Source organism: Primulina huaijiensis, chromosome 10 (genome assembly GCF_012295235.1).
Source record: "Primulina huaijiensis isolate GDHJ02 chromosome 10, ASM1229523v2, whole genome shotgun sequence".
Classification (NCBI taxonomy): domain Eukaryota; kingdom Viridiplantae; phylum Streptophyta; class Magnoliopsida; order Lamiales; family Gesneriaceae; genus Primulina; species Primulina huaijiensis.
In genome coordinates this window covers 13,846,064-13,870,491 of record NC_133315.1, presented here as the reverse complement: position 1 = coordinate 13,870,491, position 24,428 = coordinate 13,846,064, and the positions used below count along the sequence as shown (strand labels likewise).

The window sequence follows — 24,428 nt, the reverse complement described above, 5'->3', positions numbered from 1 at the left end:
TGAAATTTATTATTTGAACCTCCCAGACTTCCCAAAGTACGACCGACGGCCAGTGGCAGCGATCAGAGCTCGAAAATGGTGATGGCGGAGGAGCCAATATCTGTATCAGTAGCATTTCAAGCAGAAGAAGACGACGAGCTTGCTTCCAAAGAAACGATTCTGCTCAAATACTTCCTCATTGAATGGAACACCGTAAGGTCCATCCTCGACGACGTCGTTTCCGCCCGCCGCTTCTCGGATCTCTCTGCCGCTTACAAGATCCGGTCTATTGTATGCTTCATTCTCTTTACAAACTATACTTCAAGCTTACACTATTGGAATTACAATCTTCGACTATAGCTTAGTTTGATGTTGTAATGCGTGTTGCGTCATTGCTGTGTTGGGTTAACTGATTGATATGTGAAAAGTGTGTTCTTCGACTAAAAAATGGAAAATAAGTTGCATTTTAATTTCCTTTTTGGATTAAATGTCGAATAAATTTGGTCAGAAGTAAATTTACTTGAGAGTTACATTGGTGAAGCATGTGCTTATTTGCTTCTAAGAAAAGTTTGTTTATTTGGACATTTTTTTCTGTATGAAGTATGAAATGTACGGCATAATACTTACAACTAGTATTTATTTATATTTTTTTTTAGTTGCCGAACTTAATCACCCATTCAAACGGCCGAGACTGTGTTATTGATGTGTATATGTAAGGCTCTGAAGCTTCGGTGCTTACTACTTTGTCACACCGGATTGTGACTGAATTATGTGGTTGATGGGGAAGAATCTTGGACCCTTTAGTATTTAGATGGAGAAAGAGAGTAAGAAGTTTGATGATGTAACAGATATGTTTGTTCAAATTAATATATCCTCTACGAGATCACTTAAAAAAATTGTATTTCTGAGCCCCTGGCATTATTTCTGATTCCATGTTAGTTTTCACAATTTGCATTGAATGAGATATAATTGTGTTTTGCACCTACTAAATACTGTTTTATCTGAAGATTGTGGTAATTTTGATAGAATTGACATCATGGACACATTTATTGTATAGTCTTAATGTTTGTTACAAAATTTGAATGGGAGCATTAGTATTTCGCAGGTGATGGATTTTAGTGCAAGTAAGATTGCTTACAAATGGTTGGCTATTGAACTCTGATTTTTGTCACATGTAATGGAGTTTGGGCAAATGCCTTACTTATCGTAAGGTTATTTTGTGCAGATGGACAAATACCAAGAGCAAGGGCAACTGGTAGAGCCTTATCTTGAGCTTATAGTTTCACCTCTGATGTCAATTGTTCGCACAAGAACTGCCGAATTAGGGGTCACCTCTGATGAAATTCTCGAGCTACTCAAACCTATATGTATCGTACTTTATTCCCTGGTAACTGTCTGTGGGTACAAGTCCGTTCTCAAGTTCTTCCCCCATCAGGTTTCTGATTTAGAACTTGCTGTAGCTCTTTTGAAGAAGTGCCATGATTCAGGTGCTGCAACAGCATTGAGGCAAGAGAGTACTGGAGAGATGGAGACAAAGTGCATCACATTGCTGTGGCTTTCTATATTAGTTTTGATTCCTTTTGATATATCCTCTGTTGATACTAGTATAGCCAATGACAGTTATGCTGGCAGAGATGAGCTGCCTCCATTAGTGATGAGGATTTTAGGACTATGTAAAGACTATTTATCAAATGCAGGACCTATGCGCACCATGGCTGGATTGCTGCTGTCTAAGCTTTTAACACGCCCGGATATGTCGAAGGCATTTACCAGGTGTTTTATCATTGTCAGTGGCAAACATGAACCATTTTGTCAAGTGCATGTAAATTCATTTTGTAAGAGTGGAACCATGAACCTTTTAATTGATTTCTGTACGTATAACACTAATGATATGATTGAGAAAAATCCTTGCCTAAGTTTTTGTGCCTTTTGCCAATTATCATTTCAAAGTTTTATATTCAAAAAGGGTTTGGACTTATTGTTGATTTCTTTTAAGATTAATCCAACTCTGAGAACCAGAGTTAGTTGTTTCGTTTAAACCAAGTGGAGCTCATTTTCATGTTCCTCAGAAGGAAGATTACCAAAAGCAACCTAAATAGATTATACAACACTGAAGTGACTATCAACAAATATATCATGTCATATAAAGATGCTCTGACTTATTTCTTTAGCTTTATTTGTTTTCTTTCAGCTTTATTGACTGGTCACATGAAATTCTCTCATCCATGGAGGACACTGTGAGAGATCATTTCCTATTATTAGGAGTAGTGGAAGCTCTTGCTGCCATTTTCAAGGTTAATTTTAACTTGGCATGTAATTTTCTTTACTAATTTTTTATGCGAGATAAGAAGTCCATTATTTTCAGTCCCGACGATCAAGATATATGTATTAAACTGGCTTTACTCAGGGGCCAATTTCCACTGATTATTGGTTCTAATTTTTTATAATGTTAATTACATGTGTACGAAAATTGGAATTTCTTTCACTTATAGTTCTTTTGCTAGTCAAAATAAAAATCACAATGAAACTTTTGCTGTTCACTTTGGAAAAGGAATTTGACAAAAACAGTGTAAAAGTGGTCTTGTGATTTGGAATTGCACCAAAAGAAGGTCTAGACCTGTGCAAAAGAATGAATTTCTAAAAAAGTTTCTTTTCACATGCTAGCTTTTTTGTTCATTACTACCATAGTTGATCAAGGATCAACTTGAACGCTGTTTTGCTCCAGTATTGTAAATAATGATCATAATAATATTTGTTGCTGATCCCTCCTTCCAATCAGAATGCAACGGTCTTGTTTATTGAGTACTTTTCCTTAAATGCAGGCTGGTAGCCCTCCAGTGTTATTGAATGTGGTTCCAATTTTATGGAATGACACATCGGCTTTGATGAAGTCTCCTACTGCTTCTCGAAGTTCATTACTTCGCAAGTATCTAGTAAAGCTAACTCAACGGATTGGACTTACTTGCTTGCCTCATCGTTCACCAGCATGGCGATATGTGGTAAGATAAGATAAATAGAAATCTATGCCATTCCTTCTTCGTGGAAGGGAAAATAGTTATAATTTTATCTGTATTCCCTATCTTTGACTGCTGACTCAGTGCATCTGTATATAGCCACAACATTGATTCTATAAGGAATAAAATTATATCGGAGGATCGTTTCAAGTTTCTGCACTCTATGTTAAATTCTGATGTAATTTTTTTTCTAGTTTCTTCTCTTTGACTCCAGTTTAATTTCAACAGCAGTTTCTTTGCATTGTTAGTTGCTTGATGTTTGAGACTAACAAAACATTTTTGCATTTGTTGACTAAGATTCAGTTTTGTGCTTATCAATTACTTAAATTAACTTTTTCTTGCAAGGAAATATCTGAAAGTGTTTTTTCATTCGAACAAATCTTTGGTTTCTGTTACAATACTTTCCTGAGTTTTTAAAATAATATATCCCTTTATTTTTGCATTTCATTCAGGGTAGTAACAGCACTGTGGGAGATAGTATTTCTTCAAAAGTGAAACAAGATGGTAATCAAGAAAGTCATTCTGTGAATATTGGAAGTTGTAATCTCTCTGAAGATACAAGCTGCCTTGAAGAGGAACAGATGGATGTTCCAGAAATCTTAGAAGATATTATCGAACTATTATTGGCAGGATTGAGAGACACGGTATGTTTAGAGGATGAGATTCAACTGCTCTGACCACATCGCATATTTTGAGGTGGTTTGTTCATGGATAGTTACGATATGATGTATCATCTCACTCTTTTCTTTTGATGTTTATATATATAGCGTAAGTGTGTAGAAGTAACGTTATTCATCTCATCGCGTGATTGCAATAGCTGTGTTCTTGATATATTTAGTTTGTGCTCTGTTTTCGTATGTAGGACACTGTTGTACGATGGTCTGCTGCTAAAGGTATTGGTCGCGTTACGTCACGGTTAACATATTGTCTTTCAGATGAAGTCCTGTCATCTGTTTTGGAGCTTTTTTCCCCTGGTGAGGTATAGAGGCAATTTTTTCTTCAATTTTACAGGTGTTTTTCAATTTTTATGGGATGATTTTTTGTGCACTGCATAATTAAATATAAATTCATTTATTGATTAGATATTTTCTTTTGGAAACACTATCATGAAATTTAAATGAAACTATATTGTGCAAAACCTGCAGAATACCACAACTCGTTTGAAAATTCGTAAGAGTAAATCTGGTTGAAGTACATAATTGGGTGATCGATAATTTTCAATTGAAACTACCGTCCACTATGAGTATGGCAACCCAATGTGATAGATAACCTAGGCTTCAGTTTTATTTGATGTCATTTTGTTTATTTAACCCAAAATGAATGTATTGTTTTGTGTTTTAATTATACATGGATGGGTAAATACTAGAGATCTTAGGAAAGGATGGATTACCTGTTTCAATTTTTTTTATGTTTTGGTTGTTTTCCATCCCTCTGCCCTCTACCTCCATATATCTGTCCATTTTCTGGATGAGCCACCAGTGCTATCTATATCTAATATTTAGTTGATGATTAGTTTGCATCAGCTCATGACTACAAACCCTAATGTTGGTTTTAGTAGAACATTTATTCTAGAGAATGGTTGGGATGCTAGTTCTTCACGAGGAGCCCCAGCAGCGAAAAAAATTAAAACTGATTGAAGTGGTTGACTGTAAATCTGAATAATTTATAGTTTTTAGTGTGATTAGGAGAATAGAGAATGGTCAGATGAAATCTCATTTGATGAATAGCATGAACAGAGAAGAAATTGTTTCCTAAGTTAGGAAATAATGTCAAGTTGGCCATTCCAACAAGGCGGTTTTAAATTGAGATGCAATATTATACTTAAAATTGGAAGAACCAGAAACCCGAACTGGGTTAAGAAAGAAAAATTTTCAGCTCAGGATTGGTGTATTTGATTTATCATGCCATACACATATAAACCACTTGTAAAACAGGTAAGATGTGTTGTCATTGTTTATTCACTATGTAGCTCAGTATTATCAGGGCATCTAAGAGAATAATGGCATAGTTATGACTTATTCTTTCATCAGGATTGTTTATGCATTGTCATGTTGCAGGGAGATGGTTCATGGCATGGTGGATGCTTGGCATTGGCAGAATTGGCGCGTAGAGGATTGCTCTTACCTACCAGTCTTTCTAAAGTAGTTCCAGTAATTGTGAAGGTTAAGCTTCCTCTTCATGGGATAGTTTAAGTTTTGCTGTGACTTACACATCTCTTTTCTCCTATGCTCCTCCCTCTCTCCCACCTTTTACTTATGGTGCATCCATTTATTTAATTGCTTCTGTATATCATGTCAAGGTTGCCAGTTTTTGTATTCTCTTTCGGTCTTTAATGCAACACTTACCTGGGCTTATGTTTTGAATGTTGGGAAATTATACTCAAGCGATGCCGACCACGATGATAATATAATATCCAAAAATTGTGGAATAAAATAACCAAAAAAAATACAAAGATTTACGTGGTTCACCCAATATAGGTTACGTCCACGGAACACTGCAACTTTTATAACTAGAAGAAATATTACAAGTGTATACACCAATACACTCAATATTTCTCACTCTCAACCCGAGTATACCGAGAAAATAATTTCTCTAACTCACACAAGAGAATTCCCGCACTCAAGAAAAAAATACACTTTTTTTTCTATGCACTATCTTGTTATCAAAGCTGAAAAGCTTTTGATTTTGGGATACAATAACTGAAGGAATTGAGTTCTATTTATAACTAATTCTCTCGTTCAGTTTTATAAAAAAATACGATGTGAGATGTGGTTTTTTTATTATTTTATTTAATGTGGGCCCCACGCCATTAAATAAATCTCCTCTAACAATTCTCCTACTTGAAGACTTGATTCCAATCATGTCTTCACACCATCAGTGCAGCAGCTCATACCTCTTTTGTTAGTCCAGGAGACCAACTGAAGTCAAACACAAGTTCAGTTTTTCAATGATAACAGTTTTCGTGAGCATATCAGCTGGATTCTTGATTCTAAGAATCTTCTCAAGCTAATTCAAGTCTATAGTATAGTAGCTTGGGGATACGAGTGAGAAGGGAATGAAAATGCTTGTTTTAAACGGAAAGCTACCGGAATTAAAGATCGTTGAACACAGGTTGTGTGAAGCTGTATTTTTTGGAAAGCAGAAAAATGTGAGCTTTTCAAAAGAGGTCAGAGAACCGAAATCGACGGATTTGGAGCTGGTCCATACTGATGTATGTAGACCATCTCCTGTGACATCCCTTGGAGATCACTCAAGATATTATGCCACTACTGTTGACGATTCGAGCAGGAAATTTTGGGTTTAATTTGTGAAAAATAAATCGGATGTTTATGAGACCTTTTAAACAGTGAGAGTTAACCATGGAAGATGTGATGGATTCACTGTCATCCAATCACATGTGGGAGTTGTCAGAACTTCCTGAAGGTAAAAACGTTTTACATAGCAAGTGGGAGTACCGGTTAGAACATGATGGTAGCAAGCGGTACAAAGAAATACTTGGTGTCAAGAAATGAAAAAGACAATAACACATTTGAAAAGAATGTGAACTGCTGGAGCTGTGGTGAGAATGGTCACTTGAAAAAGAATTGCAAATCAACAAAGAACGACGCTAATGTTGTTATTGAGGAGGTACATGATGCTCTATTACTATCCATGGAAAGCCCGGTTGATTCTTGGGTTATGGACTCGGGGGCTTCGTTTCATACCACTGGTAATCGTGATGTATTCAATAATTACATTGCGGGAGATTACAGAAAAGTTTTCCTGGCTGATGGAAAACCTTTGGAAATAATTGGTATGGGTGATATCCGGATGAGTATGACAAATGGATTTGTCCGAAAAATCAACAAAGTAAGGCATATACCAAAATTGACACACAATCTGATTTCAGTGTGACAGTTTGACGACGAAGGTCATAAGGTGACCTTTGGTGATGGTTTTTGGAAAGTGAAAAAGGGAGCCATGATTGTTGTTCGATGAAAGAAAACTGGAACACTTTGTATGACTTCCAGTTTGATAAATAAATTAGCTTGAGAAGATTCCTGGAAGCAAGAATCCAGCCGATATGCTCACGAAGACTGTTATCATTGAAAAACTGAAGTTGTGTTTGACTTCAGTTGATCTCCTGGACTAACAAAGGAGGTATGTGCTGCTGCACTGATGGTGTGAAGACATGATTGAAATCAAGTCTTCAAGTGGGATAATTGTTAGGTGAGATTTATTTAATGTGGTGGGGCCCACATTAAATAAAATAATAAAAAAACCACATCCCACATCGTATTTTTTTTTATAAAACTGAACGAGAGAATTAGTTATAAATAGAGCTCAATTCCTTCAGTTATTGTATCCCAAAATCAAAAGCTTTTCAGCTTTGATAAAAAGAGAGTGCGATATAATTTCCCAACATTGAATACTTCCTCTAGAATGATATTCTATAGTTACTCCTTTTCTATAACAAGAAATTTTGAGGTAAACCTTTCACCTGTCCCTTGAATTGATCGTTGCACCTAATCAAATTCAATGTGGTGTGGCAATTTTTTTTAGTGAAATTGGACATCCCAAGGAGACAGAAAATATCGAACAAATAGAACCAACGATACCATCACCAACTGCATGGGGCATACCCCGGTTCTAGAAACAAGCAAAGATGATCATATCCACGCACAACATACATAAATAATAATAATACAATCAAAAGCCTATATCTAGATGACTTGGCGAACATCAAATAGTAAGGATCTTGATTTTCCAAATGATATCCTCGGGACACAACATTTCTTCTTCAAAAAGAGCTCGATTCCTTGCATTCCAAATGTTGAGACGCATGCTGCCACTGCAATACATCTCAGTTGGACAATGCAGAATTACTTCTATAGACACCTCGGAAAGCTTTCAGAACCGATAGTGGCAAATTTTACCTGTCCCTTAAATGAGTGTAATTAATTACCTGTCCCTTAAATGGACTATTACACCTCTAGTATACTTCACTGTGCTGTGGCAATTCTATGCATTATCAAATATTACAGACATTTTTTTACTGTTCATGTGCGACAAATACATTAAATTTTCGTATATCCCTTGAATTGTCATTCCTGTCGAGCTGGTTTTACCAACTTGGGGAATTCTCCTTCAAGGTGAATAAATATGTTCCGCTTGAAGCTCATATTTTTCCTTCTAAAGAGGTTTGATAAATACTCCTCTTGCAGGCATTGCATTATGATATTCGAAGAGGACCTCATAGTGTGGGATCTCATGTGCGTGATGCTGCTGCTTATGTTTGCTGGGCATTTGGTCGTGCATATTCTCATAGAGACATGAAAACTGTGCTGGAGCAGCTTTCACCACATCTTCTAACAGTCGCCTGCTATGACCGTGAGGTGCTAAACTTTATAGCACAATTTTCTGGCTAAGAGGACAATCATATTCATATTTCCTTTTCTGCTCGTCATATCAATAATTTTTAAGCTTTGAGCACAATGCTTAGGTTAATTGCAGAAGAGCAGCAGCAGCTGCTTTCCAGGAAAATGTTGGGAGGCAAGGAAATTTCCTTCATGGCATCGATATAGTTAGCACAGCTGATTATTTTGCACTTTCTTCTCGAGCAAACTCATATCTTCACGTTGCTGTCTGCATTGCTCAATACGATGGTTACCTTTATCAATTTGTGAATGAACTGTTGCAAAGTAAGATCTGTCATTGGGTATGTACAGTCTGATCTGCGTGTTATTTTTATGTATTATTCTCGCTTCGTTATGATGTATCTTTTATTCCTGAATGAACATTGTGTCTTGGGATGGAGAATTGCAAGATCTATCCTTTTCCATTTTCTTTCTTATGATATGCTTTGGAGTTGGAGTTAGACGTGGGGTCACATATGATGTGGCCTTTTTGTTTCTTTTTGCCAATATGCCGATGCAATAATCATTCTCACTTTCACGAAAAGGTACGGACAAGTAAGTTAATTATATTTACTGAAACAAAAATCTATTCATCCAAATTAACGACACCAAGATGGTATGAAAAGAGTTCAAAGTGAATTATTTGTGCTTCTGTTCCCACATTTATTTTCAGCCAAATCAGATCACCCTTATTAAGATCAGTATTATTCACAAGTTTGGATCTTCATTTGCTTAACACTCTCTGTCTGAGGTTATTTTCACACTTCCACTTGCAAAATTGCAAGTTTTGCGGTCTTTGTGGCTTAACTCAGCAGCTCAGCTTGAAAGTTCAAATCTTTCTTTACCCTCCAGTCTCTTGCATATTCAAATTTCTCGAGTTACGTGATTGCAGTTCTCAATTTTTCTGGTTGGATTCTAAATGTTTTTCGTCTTTCATTTGTCATCTTTGAAACATTTTTTACGATATCTCAAAATGGAGGGTGCACTAAATAGTTTGCCACAGAGTCTATCATCTTTGAGACTTTTTTTGAGATATTGCCAAATGGAAGGTGCACCAAATAGCTTGGGACAGAGTACTCCAGGAAATTTCCATTTATTTAATATAATTTTATTCAAATAAGAACATTTGACTGCTCTGCTCAAGGCTCTTTTTCAGTTACATTGAAGAACTTTGAAACAATTTATGCGAGATCAATGCCACCTTTAGTTGACGCCTTCATATCTGTGTCTTTTTGTGTTTACAATCAAGTGCTTTTGATCTTTGAAGTTCTTTCCTTGCTGGCGGCATATGGGTTTTGAAAAAGTTTACATACTTTACGCTCTTGTACATTATTCAACTTCCTGTTAGCACATTGTACTACCAGTTGGTTACTGCTGTTTTGATCATTATCTTGCAGCAGTTGACCTTTGTTATTAAAGACCCCAAAAAAATTTCTGGCTGATGTTTGTTTATGTTCTGATATCTATTTCTGCAGCTGACTAAGTAGTTTAGTGCTTGTTCTTTAGTTTTTTACTAGCGTGTGAAGTTGAGAATTTTGTGAAGTTGGGTCTACAAGGCAGTGGTTTTATGTGCTTTGCCTGAAACAAATATATCTTCGAAAATATAGTCCCATTCGAGTACATTCAAATGCTGTATCTGGGTGTTTATGGTGCTAGCTTGTTCTCAAGACATGTTTAAGCTAGGTGTATATGCCTGTCTTATATCTGGTACGCAATAACATTGTCTTGCTCAAATGGATCTTATGAGTTCACATCATTCTAAAGTAGCTGTATGAACAGCTGTCTATTAATTTGTCTATAAAAATTAACTAAGTTGCTTTGTTTACAACTCTGTTTAGTTCATTGCAGCGCCCTTTAAAATGAGAATTTCATACTTAGATTCAGCCTGACTGATGGAACTAGTAACATCTGTAATTTTTTTAAATAAATAACTTATTTATCTGCTTATCTATGTAAGTTGGTGCTGGTCCTGGTTGGCTTCTGTAACACGCATGCGACTTATGTCAAAATATGCAGGATAAAGTTTTGAGAGAGCTTTCAGCCAGTGCCCTCGCTGCTCTTGTAAAATATGAGCCTGATTATTTTGCCAATAAGATTTTGGAGAGATTAGTTCCTTGTACTCTATCAACTGATTTATGTATGCGGCATGGTGCAACTTTAGCTGCTGGAGAGCTCATTTTAGCTTTAAATGAGCTGAACTATGTCCTTTCTGAAGGTAAGTGATTAGTATGTATAAATAATGCACCGAGGAAAATGAAGGAGAAAGGCAGAAAATTACTCTTCATTTTTCATATATGATTCTAATCTTAATACACACTTAAATAGAAGAAACTTACACTACCAAATCTCATAAATATGGAAATAATTCTAATCCTAAAATTACTTCAATAAAATAAAATCATGACATATTTAATCTGATCAAATCATTTCTAATCAAATCATGCCTAATTTATCGATAGTATGTTGTTCACTATTTTGTGCATGGCTCAAAACTTTGAAACTACATGTTATGCAAGTGTTTCATGTTGCAGCATGTTCAGGTTTTTCAATTTTCAGCATTTCTTTTCAAGGACGTCTCCATTTTCTCTTGAGGCAAAAATATTTAATCTTATTTTCATTTTTCTGCTTATATGTTTGTTGAAATGCTTGTTGGTGTATTATTTATATTTTCTTCTAGACAAGCGTAGAACTAAATAGATTGAACTAATACAGCTGCTAAAAGTAAAGGAAATATGTTATATGCTGTAGTTTCATTACTGCCTTTAGAGTCATTTTGTTAATAATTAAGTCTTGATTAAAGCAGCTAAAACGATTCCAGCCATCATCTCTTGATGGCAAAAATTTTCTCCATTTATGATCAAGTTTTCTTTAGTTTATGTAGCTCCTATTAACAATATTAATGCTGCAGTATGTTATGATTAACCTTTTTTCCTCCTTCAAGGGGTTGATAAAATTCATGACCATCATCCTGAGGGAAAACGTAACAGTTAAGTTGTAGAGTTGGTCTACTAATGTTCAGGTTTTGGGTTCGACTCAGACCGGGAGCCTGAGTGATTTTTTTAAAAATTGTAATCTATGTCTAAAAATAACAAGTTCATTTGTGGTGTTTGGCATTTTTTCATATGAAATTAGCATTTGTAACAGAAACTTTACTTAGGAGGGTGAATTTAGAGTTGACCTTGTAAGATTCTTGTTTCAGAAAAGCAAAAAATTGCTGCTGGTATAGTTCCTGCCATTGAGAAAGCACGGCTATATCGTGGCAAAGGAGGAGAAATAATGCGTTCTGCCGTTTCTCGCTTCATTGACTGCATCGCTCAAGCTCAAATATATTTGACTGCAAAAGTAAAACAACGTTTGCTTGATGCCATTAATGAGAATTTAAGACATCCTAATTCTCACATACAGGTCTCTATTTTCACTAAATAACCTCTAGTAGATTCAGACCGCTTGTTCATAATACATCCTAATTCTTAATTTTCTACATCTTTCAGAATGTTGCTGTTGAAGCCCTGAAACATTACATCAGTGCCTACTATTTATCCGCTGATGGCAAGGAAATCAATGATATATTGTCAAAATATCTTGAGCAGTTGGCTGATTCAAATGTGGCTGCAAGACGAGGCTCATCCCTAGCTCTAGGTGTCCTGCCTTTCGAATTTTTGGTTAAAGGGTGGAAATCTGTGATAATAAAGCTCTGCAATTCATGTGAAATTGAGGTATAATTGGTTGCTCTAGCTTCTGGGAAAATAAGATCTGAAGTTTCTACTAACCACGCGCAACTCAGCCATCTAAGATTAACCAACAATTTCTGTCTGAATTTTTTGGTGTTCCCAGGAGAATCCTGGAGATAGAGATGCTGAAGCACGTGTGAATGCTGTCAAAGGACTCATATTTGTTTGTGAAACCTTGACTGAGGACGAAAAATTGTCTGGCTACATTAATGGAGAAGATGTGGTGTCCCTGTTCCTTTTAATCAGGAACGAAGTGATGAACAGTCTTTTTAAAGCTCTGGATGACTACTCCACTGATAACAGGGGCGACGTAGGTTCTTGGGTTCGTGAAGCTGCAATGGATGGTCTTGAGAGGTGCACATATATTCTGTGCAAAAGAGACTCCATAGAGCAAGAAAAAAGATCGGTTACAGAACTTCACAAAAAAGATTGCTCAGACAGTGGTTTGACTAACACGTACTTTGATTCCATTTTGGCTAATAAAATAGTTGGAAGCATTGTAAAGCAGGCTGTAGAGAAGATGGACAAATTAAGAGAATCTGCGGCAAGGATTCTCCATAGGATTCTGCATAATGAAACAACTTTTGTTCCACATATACCCGAAAGGGAAGTTCTTCTACGTATGGTTCGCAGCGAGGCCAATATCAAGTTGGGGGTAAGACAAGAACGTAAATTTCTTGTAGAATGTCGACTCTTCAGTTTATTGATGTATACCATTTTTTTATACAGATGCCATCTTTCTCTTTCCCTAGCTTTGTTCAACTACTTCAAGTTAGTTGTTATAGTAAATATCTTGTGTCTGGATTGGTCATTTCTATTGGCGGACTGCAAGATTCTTTGAGAAAAGCATCTCTTGGTGCTTTGTTAGACTATCTTCAGAGTGCGGAAACTGAAATCCACGATGACTCTAGAGTTGTTAGTTTTTCGGAGGACATTTTATGGGTTCTTCAGCAGTACAGGAAATGTGACAGAGTCATCATACCCACATTCAAGGTAATGCGGTTGAACTTTATTGTCTCAGTGTGAATGGTACATTTATAGTGTTTAAACCATATAAGGCACATAATGACCTTTGATTACTCCAGCCAAAGCTACAACCACTCTCCCTGATGAAAAAAGGAAGAAAAGAAGCAAGAAAAAATAAAGGGTGGAAAGAGTTATGTATTGAAAACAATAAAGGGAAAAAAACGTTATTATTTCTAATACTTATATGTACATTTACACCAGATTTTATGGAATATGCCATAGCACAGCCACCTAACTATTAGCAAGATACATAGAACAAAAAGAAAAACCCTGAAGGCTACTAATTTAATCCCAAATAATATAACTGATCAATTTTGTGAACCAATACAAAGAGTAAACTAACTCACTTCTAAAGTTTTGCATGTATAGATAAAGTTGAATGGAAAAACTGAAAGACAAGCCATCTGGTTAATGGCCTACAAAATTGAAGTTTGGAAGTATTTTGTTTCACAAAACGTTTAATGTGAAAAAGTCACCATCATATTAATAATTGAAATCAATTTAAGATTCTTGTCCCACCTTGTTTAATTTTTATAATATATTCTGGAAATTCCTCTTCATGCTCGCATATTTTTTTGTCTTTGTTTCCCTGAAAACTAATCTTTCTCATTAATCTTTATATCAGACTATAGAGATTCTTTTCAGCAAAAAAATACTGTTGAACATGAAGGTCAGTCTGCTACTTCCTTCAATTCTTGAACTTTGTGAATTTATTTTCTCTCCATTGGCTTGATTGAGCTCTCGGTTTTACTATTGTAGTTGGTCTGTTAATTACTCCAAATGTTTTTATTACATAAAAAAGAAGTACGATGACATTTCTCTTCATTTATTTGATAAACAAACATCCAGGCTAATAAGCTTTTGTACTTAGTCGTATCTTTTCCATGCATATGAATAATGCCCCATTCCTGATTTGCTTTTTGGTGTCCGCGTGCTTCCTTTTATGAAAATGGATATTAGTTTGTCAGCACTTCAGTTCTTAATATCACTCATCTGTCATATTTTCTAGTAAGGTATCTGTAGTTTTCTAATTTTTCAGGGCACCTTGGACTGTGTTTGGTTTGATAGGTTTGGATTTCAAGTAGTCTAAATGAACATGGATTGAGAATCTGTGAATTTGAGATGATAACTATTAGAATGAATTTCAACTTCCTCAAATTGAAAGGAATTTCAAATCTTCAACTTTGTTTCTATCAATGTTCTAAAAAATGATTTTAGGTGGCTCTTAAATTGGAATAAGCATGAAGCATGGGCAAAAAGGCCTTGATTCGGCCAAAAGAAAAAATAAAGTGGTCAACATATGGTTGACCGCATCGAGCGTGATTAATATCTGATCAAACATCATGCCCGATTGACCAGTCAGATGGATGCTTTGGACGTCCCCTATGTTGAAGAAGTGGGTCTGAGGAAAATGCGAGAAGCAAATGAACCCTAGAGAGAGAATTTTTAAAAAATGCTCTCTCTCAACCGTTATCCTTACTATCGATCTGCATTCATAATCGATAAACAAATTCCACTAAACATCACTGTCGTTCGTACCAGTTCTTCAGCTCCGGCACCGACCACCGTTAGCGGTTAATCAGGGATTCCGACTTGCTCGCCTTTCCGTGCTCATTTAGTTGCTTCTTGTTCCTTTCGATATCTTCCTCACCTCCACTCTGGACGCAGTGATTCAGTTCTCAAACTTCTGATTTTGCGCAGCGTTCTTCCTCTCCAGCTGCTTATTCGTAATGCAAGCCAGGTTCAGTGGGCGATCATCACCTATCTTTAAGCCAATGGATAGAGATGAAGTGGTCAAGATTGAGTTCAAGATGTTCTCATTGAGGATGGTTAATGGAGGCTCAACATTTCGGTGGTCTGAAAAAACAAGAAATGCGAGCTACCTACTGGATTTAGACCGAGATGAGGCTATTTGGTTCAGCTCAAAACTGAGGAATTTCATCCACAATCCACACTCGGGCTCGGATTTCTATCGGTTTAGGGGCAAAAATGCTATAGTTATCTTACAAAGAATTGTAAACAGGAGAGGACGATTCCTAGAGATTTCCAGATTTAATATGTTGGGGAAAAAACAGATCATCATCGTGCCAAGTGGATTAAATTCAGGAGGATGGTTGAGAATATCAAACATCCTCATCAATATGTTGTCAGGGAATTCTCAGAGATTGGATCAACCTACTAAATTTCACGGAAAAGCCCCAATCAGAGCTACACATGTTAACCAGTCAAAGCTTAAGGAAGAAAGGGATCACCGCCGAGGATTGGAGAAGGTCACAGAGGTCAGCGGCAGGCATAAAATAGAAAGGAAATGGAATGAAGCCCTCATTGTCACCAAAGGAAGGGTTAATGTATCGTGGGAGCAGATTGAAATGGCCTTAGGTAAAGATGTTAAGAGAAGAATTGAACTATGTCCGTTCCAAGCTAACAAAGCAGTTTGGTGGCCTTCTCATCAGGAGGAACTCTCATATTATCTGAATATTTGGGTTCATTCTTTCGATTTAACAGCTTACGAGATTTACGAAAAACAAACTTATGCCCAAGTCGTGGTTAATGGTAAGCGGATTGCGGCGGGATGGGGCAACTCCAACATTCGTAGGACCATTGAAGAGCATAGGGAGTCAACACGCTGTCATAAGGAAAGGAAAGAAGAAAGGAAGGGTAATGCGGCTATGAACAAAGTAAAAGAAAGGATACCAGGAAAAAGCATGCCGGCAGTTCCTTCCATGGGAAGAAAAGTGGACAAAATATTACAAAGAATTGGAGGAATTTGCTGAACTATTGGGGATTTTAGAAACGGTTAGGTTGGTGAATGGTACGACTGATTTTAGAGTGTGGTTGGGGGATCCGTCGGGGTTTTTTCTGTTCGGTCTTTCTATGCTTCTTTTTTCCCGCTTACAGCTTTCCCTTCATTTCCATACCATGAAAATATCTGGAAAATACCGATCCCACACAAGGTCCAAGTCTTCTCGTGGATAGTGGCGTTGGGGAAACTACCGACTAGCGACATCTTGCAGAAAAGGTGGCCTGATTGCGCATTAAGACCGCAATGGTGTAATCTATGCCGGAGACATGAAGAGAACCAAGATCATATTCTGGTGCACTGTTCTTTTTCACATGCAATTTGGACAAGAGTTCTGCGAGAACTTCATTTCGACTGGACATTTCCAAGAAAGGCTCGGGACTTGTTTATCATGGACATGACTATGGCAGACGAAAGAAGGAATAACAGATTCTGGCTCTTGACGGTGCACTGCATCTTTTGGACTCTGTGGTTGGAAAGGAATAATAGAGTGTTTGCGGATTCGGCAGAGTCTCTGGACGAAGTATGGGCAAAGATCAGACTCAGGGTCGCGACATGGACAACGATGTTACCGGAGTTCAAACATTTACTTATTGCGGATGTGATTAGGGATTGGAATTATGTCTGTTGTTGATTTAAGATCTCTGTTTTTATTGTAATTTTTATTTAATTTATTAGGATTACTATCCTTTGTAATCCACACTATTATTATAATTTATGTATAAAAAAAAAGATAGTCAACTATCTTGTCAGTCAGATTACTCGGCAAGCACAGACAAAGACGAAGTGGACATTCAGGGGCTGTTCTCACAAGAGGAAGAAATTCTGCCTAACACAGAGCCACCCGATATTGAAAACGATAAACCTTTTGTGGGTGAGGTACTTTCTAGCTTCCATAATTCGATTCTTAATCATTCATTCAAACTTCATTCTATTCTACCTGCGTCTTTCTCTGTTCTGGGGTTGTCTAGTGGATTATTAGGAGTGCAATCGACGAAAGATGACAAGTTGGGTCCCGAGAGAGAAAATTCCGTAGGAAACGAAGTGGAGATCAATTTCAGTGCTGTAAGAAAGATTTCAGATGTGAATCCTAAATACAAATTGACGGAAGGAATCAAAAAACCAACTAGCAGTTTAAGCAGAGAACTTGGAAGGCTGAGGTGTGGGATCAATTATGAGAAAAGATCGTCTTCGAAGGGTTTGAATCGTTTGCTATGAAGATCTGTTCGTGAAATATTAGGGGGAAGGGGCAGTGAGGAGGGAATTAGTTCGTAAGATTATACGAAATGAAAATCCGGATATCGTAGTGCTTTTAGAAACTAAGCGAATGGTTGTGGACCGTCGTTTCGTTGCAAGTGTATGGAAATCAAGATTTTTGGACTGGGTCAGCTTACCCGCGGCGGGAAGATCATGAGGTATTTTAGTGATGTGGGATCCTAGAGTGGTGCTGGTAAGCGATAATTTGATTGGCGATTTTTCTGTATCAATTCAAATCCGATGGAAAGAAGAAATTAAATGGTGGTTCTCAGCCATTTACGGGCCATGTAAACCAAAAGATCGAGAAATGTTTTGGGATGAATTAGCGGGTTTGAATTCCATCTGTGGGGACAAGTGGTGCTTGGGAGGAGATAACATGGTCAGGAACTTGGGCGAGAAGATGAACAGCACCTCAAATACCACCAGTATGTCTTGCTTTGATAGTTTGATCGAGGAACTGGGTTGACACGATCCTCCTTTACTTAATGCAAAGTACACTTGGTCAAATTTCAGGGCCATCCCAATATGCTGCAGATCAGACAGATTCTTTATATCTGGGGGTTGGAAGGACTTGTTCCCTACGTTCAGACAGACAGTGTTGCCCAGAATTACCTCAGATCATCACCCGATTATGTTTGACACTACTAAGTTGAGATGGGGTCCTGCTCCATTCAGATTCGAGAATGTTTGGTTGTCACACAATAAGTTTAAAGAGTCAGTCGTCACATGGTGGAACAGTGGGAATTATCAAGGGTGGGACGGTTACAAGTTTATGAAAAAACTCAAAGAAATCAAAACTGAAGTTTCCAAGTGGAATAAAGAGGTTTTTGGAGATGTAATCGTCAGAAATACAGAGCTGTTAAATAAAATTAAATGGCTGGATGAGCGAGAGGCGGTGGGAAACTGGTCAGATAACTTACATGAGGAGCGAAGAGAGGCTAGATGCGAGTTGGAAATTATGTTGATTAGATGGCTATAGATGGAGAGTCAAAAAGCAAAAGTGAGATGGTTGAAAGACGGGGACCAAAACTCAAAATTTTTTCACTCATTATTGAATAACCGAAGGAACAGAGCAATGATAGATAAGATAGAGTTGGAGGATGGATCAGTGATCGTAGATGAGGTCAACATTGAGAATTCAATCATCGGTTTCTATAAACATCTCTATAGGAAATCGGAAGGGGATGGAGTGGGTCTCGATGGGATGGAATGGAGCCCCATAGATATGATAGAGGCCGAAGAACTGGAACAGCCCTTTTCGGAGGATGAGATCAAAGGAGCGGTGTTCGAATGTGATGGATTCAAAGCTCCAGGGCCGGATGGATTTACTCTGGCTTTCTACCAGAAGAATTGGGACACGGTAAAAGCGAATTTATTGAAAGTGTTTGCTGAATTCTTTGAGGGAGGAATTGTTAATGGAATTACAAACGAGACTTACATCTGCCTCATCCCAAAGAAACAAGAAGCAACGAGGATTAAAGATTTTAGACCAATTAGTCTCGTAACGAGTTTGTACAAAATTTTGGCAAAACTGTTGACGAACAGGTTGAAAAAAGTATTGAGGAAAACAATAGCAGAAAATCAATGTGCATTCATAAAAGGAAGACATATCCTAGATTGTTGCCTAATCGCCAATGAAGTTGTAGAGGAGTATAGACAAAAAAAGAAAAAAGGTTGGGTATTGAAAGTGGATTTGGAAAAGGCCTACGACAAAGTCGATTGGAGATTTTTGGATTTTGTGCTTCAAAAGAAAGGGTTTGGGGAAAAGTGGAGGATGTGGATTAAGGGGTGCGTATCTAATGTGTCGTTCTCGATATTTATCAATGGGCGACCAAGAGGGAAGTTTCAAGGGAAAAGAGGGCTCAGGCAAAGCGATTCTTTATCTCCTTTCCTATTTAACCTAGTTATTGATGGCTTGGGGAGTTTGGTGGATAAAGCTAAGACAGAGAACGTTGTGAGAGGACTTGAGGTCGGAAGAGGCAAAATCGAAATTTCACATATTCAATTTGCAGACGATACACTGTTTTTTGTCGAATCTGATAGACATGATGAATCTGATGGATTTATTAAAATTGTTCTGCACCAAATCGGGATTTAAAATTAACTTGGAAAAAAGCGTTGTGTTGGGTTGAACTTTTCAGAGGAGGAGGTTGATGGGTTGGCGTCAGCAATTGGGTGCAAAAAAAAGCCGTGGCCAATAAAATACCTTGAGGCACCATTGGGAGGCAACCCGAGAAGCATTGAGTTTTGGGAACCAGTGGTGTCAAAAATGTCCAAAAAACTTGCAAGTTGGAAGAAGTCATTTCTATCAAGAGGCGGTCGATTAACACTGATAAAATCAGTGTTAAGTGCGATGCCAATTTATTTCATGTCTCTTTTGAAAGTACCGAATCGGGTGGAAAAGCAAATGGAAAAATTGATGAGGGATTTTGTGTGGGATGGTGTTGATGGGGATACACATTGCCATCTCGTCAATTGGGAACAGGTGTGCAAACCGAAAGATAGGGAAGGTCTGGGATTGGGTAATATTCGTTTGAGGAATCTGGCGCTTTTAGGAAAATGGTGGTGGAGGTGCGCCGTGGAAAAATGTTCTCTGTGGAAAAAAGTCTTGGCAGGTATTTATGGACTTCAAGATAATGGGTGGGAAGTCAGGAGGGCAAGGAACTCGACCTTTAGAAGTCCTTGGAAGTTTATCTCTCGTTCTCACTCGACTTGTCATCTATTGATTAAGACGGTGCTCAAAGGGGGGAATCTTATTTGTTTCTGGGAGGATAAGTGGGTGGGTGAGTTGTCTTTTCGAGAGCGTTTTCCTCATCTCTTTCTTATCTCAACGTCTATTAATAAGCCAATTAGCAATTTTTATGCTGTCATCGATTCTGAAGGTCAATCTATCAGGCAATGGGATGTGAGATTCAGAAGAGGGTTTAACCAAATCGAATTGGGAGAGTTCAGCATCTTTTAGGTGTCTTAGACTCAATTAGGTTGACTGTGGGTTCTGAGGACGTTCGGGTTTGGGTCGGGGATCCTTCTGGAGTCTTTTCTGTTTCTTCTCTTTATTCTTCATTTTTTCCCATCTGCAATTTTCCTTTATTCACCTACTACTCTAACATCTGGCAAGTACCAATCCCACATAAGGTTCAGGTTTTCTCTTGGATCGTCGCTTTGGAGAAATTGCAGACTTGTGATGTTTTGCAAAAAAGATGGCCTCGCTGTGTTCTGTGTCCACAATGCTGCAGCTTATGTAAGGAAAATGAGGATAATCGATGCCATTTACTGTTGCACTGTTCTTTCACGACACGTATCTGGATTAAAGTCATGCAAGAATTGGGATTCGAATGGACTTTCTCCAGCAGTTCGAAAGACATGTTTCTCATGGAGCCGGGATTTCTCAAAGGAAAGGATCGTAGGAATTTTTGGTACATAGTTGTTCACTGTATTTTTTGGTCGATTTGGATGGAGCGAAACATCAGAATTTTCAATGACAAAAAGGAGTCGTGGGAAGAAGTTTGGGAGAAGATTAAATACAGAGTAGCGAGTTGGACGACCAACATGCCACAGTTTCATCATTTGCTCATATCGGACCTAGTTAGGGATTGGAATTTTATTTGATAATTAAGTCATTCTAAATCCTTGATTAATGCGTTGTCTTGTGGATCGCTTATCCACTAACTTTGTAAACTCTATCATTATTATAATAAAATTCTAGTTTTCTATTAAAAAAAATATCTGATCAAACATCTGTTTTTTAGTTTTAATATAACATTACAGTAATTTAAAATGTTAGTAAATGAAATTTCTTAAAACTTTCAAATTGATTTTTGAACAAGCTGAAAATCTTCCTCTAAAAGGACCTGACTTCATTAATTTCCTCCAAATATTAAATTTTTATGCATTTCAGTTAGTTTTATTATGTTTATGTATTATTTTTATTTATCTTTTGGTTTGAGATAATTAAAATTATATAGAAATAAAAAGTTCCTTTGTCACACTTGAACTTCGGCCAAGCATGCTGGAGTTTATACGCTTAATACTTTACCATAACACTTTGTCATACTTTGTGCTTTTTAAAACCTTCGTTTTTGTTGACAAACAGTCACTGGAGTTGAATAATGATTTTAAACCCATGTAACTCAAATCCATAACTCGGAATGCGGGCCTTTGGGTGAGGTTTGATTGACTAACTTGAACTAGGATTTGAAATATATAATTGTGAATCTGTTTCTGATTGTATGCATGTGTTGATTTATAGGGATTTCAAATTCATCCTTTCTTAATTTAAGCTTTGTATCAAGTACATATTTCAAATGCGCACGTACAACATTCGTATAATTTTGAAATCCAAACTCAAATACTTCATCCAAATTGAATCCTTCTAGAGAAATAATCCTAGTTTGTTTTAGAAAGAAAGACTTGGGCTTAAATGATGTTCCTTGTGAAATTTGAAATTGTTTCTACTCATCCAACTAGGTCTCTTCCCCATAGTTATTTAGGGCGCAAGACGCACTAAAGCGCTAAGGTATCCTGGAGCCTGAGGCACAAGGCGCAAGACGAAGTGCGCACTTTATCGAAGGAAAGTGCATTTGTATATAAAATGATTTACACTATAATATTATATAAATTAAATATTTGTCACAAAGATGCAAACAATATATATAAAAATTTATCAATAGATAATGTAGCGTAAATCATAACAAAAAAACATTAATCATCTAAAATTCATTAGGTAGTCATAAATTCATAATATATTAAGAAAAAAGTTTCAAATATCTAAATCATTAAATTTCTCTTCATCTTCTTCAACTATATCATCATTATCTTCCAAAATAACGGTGAGTCATGAGTGTAGAAGAAATTAGATCATTGAATGACAAGGATTTACCTTGTGATGGAAAACATATTTGTGTTACAGTGAACTGTATTATTGGCTTATCTTTCTTCAAAAATGTCTTCTTGTTTTTTCTGTTTTAGTTTTTTTTTTATTCAACTAAAAAACACCATTTGATTTATCATGGTGATACTGGAAGGAGCTGAAACATTGTAGATAATGATATTCAATAAAATGACTGACAATAGGGGGAAGATTGCAACAAAAGTTTGCATAGAGAACATCTAAACTTGATATTGCAAAATGAGTAACAATAGGTTTTTTTATCATTAATTAGTCATGAACTTTGCTAATTGAGCTTCAAAATTGGTTGAGCTTGAGTTAATTTTTATTTAACTACAAAATATCAGTCCACTTCTTTAAAGCGCAAGTTTCTGCGCCTCTCGAATGCCTCGCGCTTAGGCGGAGGCACGCTTGTTTACCCAGGCACACACTTTTAATAACTATGCTCGTCCTGTAATTTTTCGGTCTATTGTCATTAATCTCGTCCTCAATTTAGTTTTTAACGGGGCTTTTTAATTGATGAACAGTCGAGTATGCACGACTCAAATAATAATGCATCCTATATTATAATTTCAGGACCAGACTCCAGTCTTTTGCTTAGGTGTTTTGGATTCTCTTGCGACAGAGCTGAGAGGATCAAAGGACTTCTCTAAGTTGTATGCAGGAATTGCTATACTTGGATATGTTGCTTCAATATTAGATCCTATCAACGTGAGGGCATTTGCAGATCTACTGAGTTTCCTAGCCCACCGGTATCCAAAGGTCTGTACTACTCAGACTTTACGTTATTTTGTTTCTTAATAATTGCATAAAGCGCAACTTGTTGATCTTACATTATGGCCATTTATTCCAAATGATACCCACTAGATCATTCATGAATCTCATTGTACATTTATATGGTATGACAATTTTGATGGTTGAGTTGAGTTCTTTGAGTCGATCCCTAGTTGAACTGGCGCTTACAAGCTACTCAAATTTGATCGACATGTTTATTTTTTATTTTTAAATGTTTTTGAATTGTTTTTACGTCACCAGTTCTTTTATATGTTACATTTTTTGAGAACTACTCATCTGATAGTTTTGTCACTTTTAGCTTATCGTCATGCCAAATTCAATCCTACAAACCAGTTGTGGAAGAAATCACACTAAATAAGTTGGTCTAGGAACTCTTTTCTAACATATTATATAAACTATACACGTGAGTATTGTGTTCTAGTGGAGCTTTTACCTCCTTGATATGGTTTAAAACAAGATTAAAGACAACAATAGAGTTTGATTCGGATATTCAACCCCAACTCAGGTTGTGGAATTAAATATAATGCTTGAGAAACAAGTATGATAAATTCTCTTTGGTTAACCAGCCCCTTTGCTCATCAGATTTTACTTCCCCTCTTCTAGATTCGGAAGTCTGCAGCTGAACAAGCGTACTTGGTCCTTCTGCAAAATGGAAATCTAGTGGCAGATGACAAAGTCGATGGAGCTGTTGAAATTATAACTGAGACTTGCTGGGAAGGTGATGCAGAAGAAGCAAAAAACAGAAAGGTGCAGCTTTGTAATATGGCAAATCTAGTGAGCTCTTATGTCATGGGAAAGGAAGGCCGTGGAGAACCCAAAAGGGTTATGGATCAGACCCCTAAAACTGCAGATGAGAATGCTTTGTACTCATCGTTGGTAGGGTCAGCTGGATTTTAGGATCTATCGCGTGGTTGATGCTGATTCCAACGTAGTCCAAGACCAAGGCTCTGCCTGTTTGTCTGTTGTGCTGTTCCTCAGTTGCAACATTATCCAAGTTCTTGAAAATGCTTCGTTCTCTGGGAGTAAAATTAGTCAAATGAAACATCATAATATTGAACTTGTTTATAGGTTAAAACTTGTATTTGGCTGAGAATTTATAGACATCTTTATGATATTTCTGGTTTGAATGTGGGTTTTCTGGAATCCTTCCAATATTTTTTTTTTAAATTATTTTAATTATTTTCCCGATGTTTTTCTCTCCAACTTTCTCGTTAACTAAATCCACTAATTTTTCAGTATATCTTTGACGAAAGTCAACCTAAAGAAGCCTGCTTCTGCTTGTATGCAATAGCCGCATACATTGATCATATAAATATACGTTTTTCTATACTTTGTGCATATAAAATCAATTTTTAAACGCATATTAGAATACACAGACATGCCTTTACTTGATTTCATGTATTTTCAAATAAATTTTGAAAATAATACAATTATAATGAATTTTAAATTATTAATAATCTTTGTTAAAAAAGTAACGTTTGATTTATTTTCCCGAGCACCTCACTTTTTCGGGGCATTACAATATCACCTGGTGAATAGGAT

General features: G+C 36.8%; 1 protein-coding gene across 1 annotated transcript; it reads left to right on the top strand.

Moving 5' to 3' along the window:
* LOC140986447 (tubulin-folding cofactor D) lies at window positions 1-24,034 on the top strand. The gene is made up of 17 exons (XM_073454701.1): window positions 1-270; window positions 1,205-1,752; window positions 2,171-2,273; window positions 2,802-2,978; window positions 3,446-3,637; window positions 3,856-3,972; window positions 5,051-5,155; window positions 8,198-8,368; window positions 8,476-8,691; window positions 10,406-10,604; window positions 11,589-11,794; window positions 11,881-12,105; window positions 12,224-12,775; window positions 12,850-13,113; window positions 13,772-13,816; window positions 22,668-22,853; window positions 23,490-24,034. Exons 1-17 carry the CDS (start codon window positions 76-78, stop codon window positions 23,781-23,783), a joined length of 3,795 nt encoding a protein of 1,264 aa, XP_073310802.1. The 5' UTR covers window positions 1-75; the 3' UTR covers window positions 23,784-24,034.
* The last annotated feature ends 394 nt before the right edge of the window (window positions 24,035-24,428 follow it).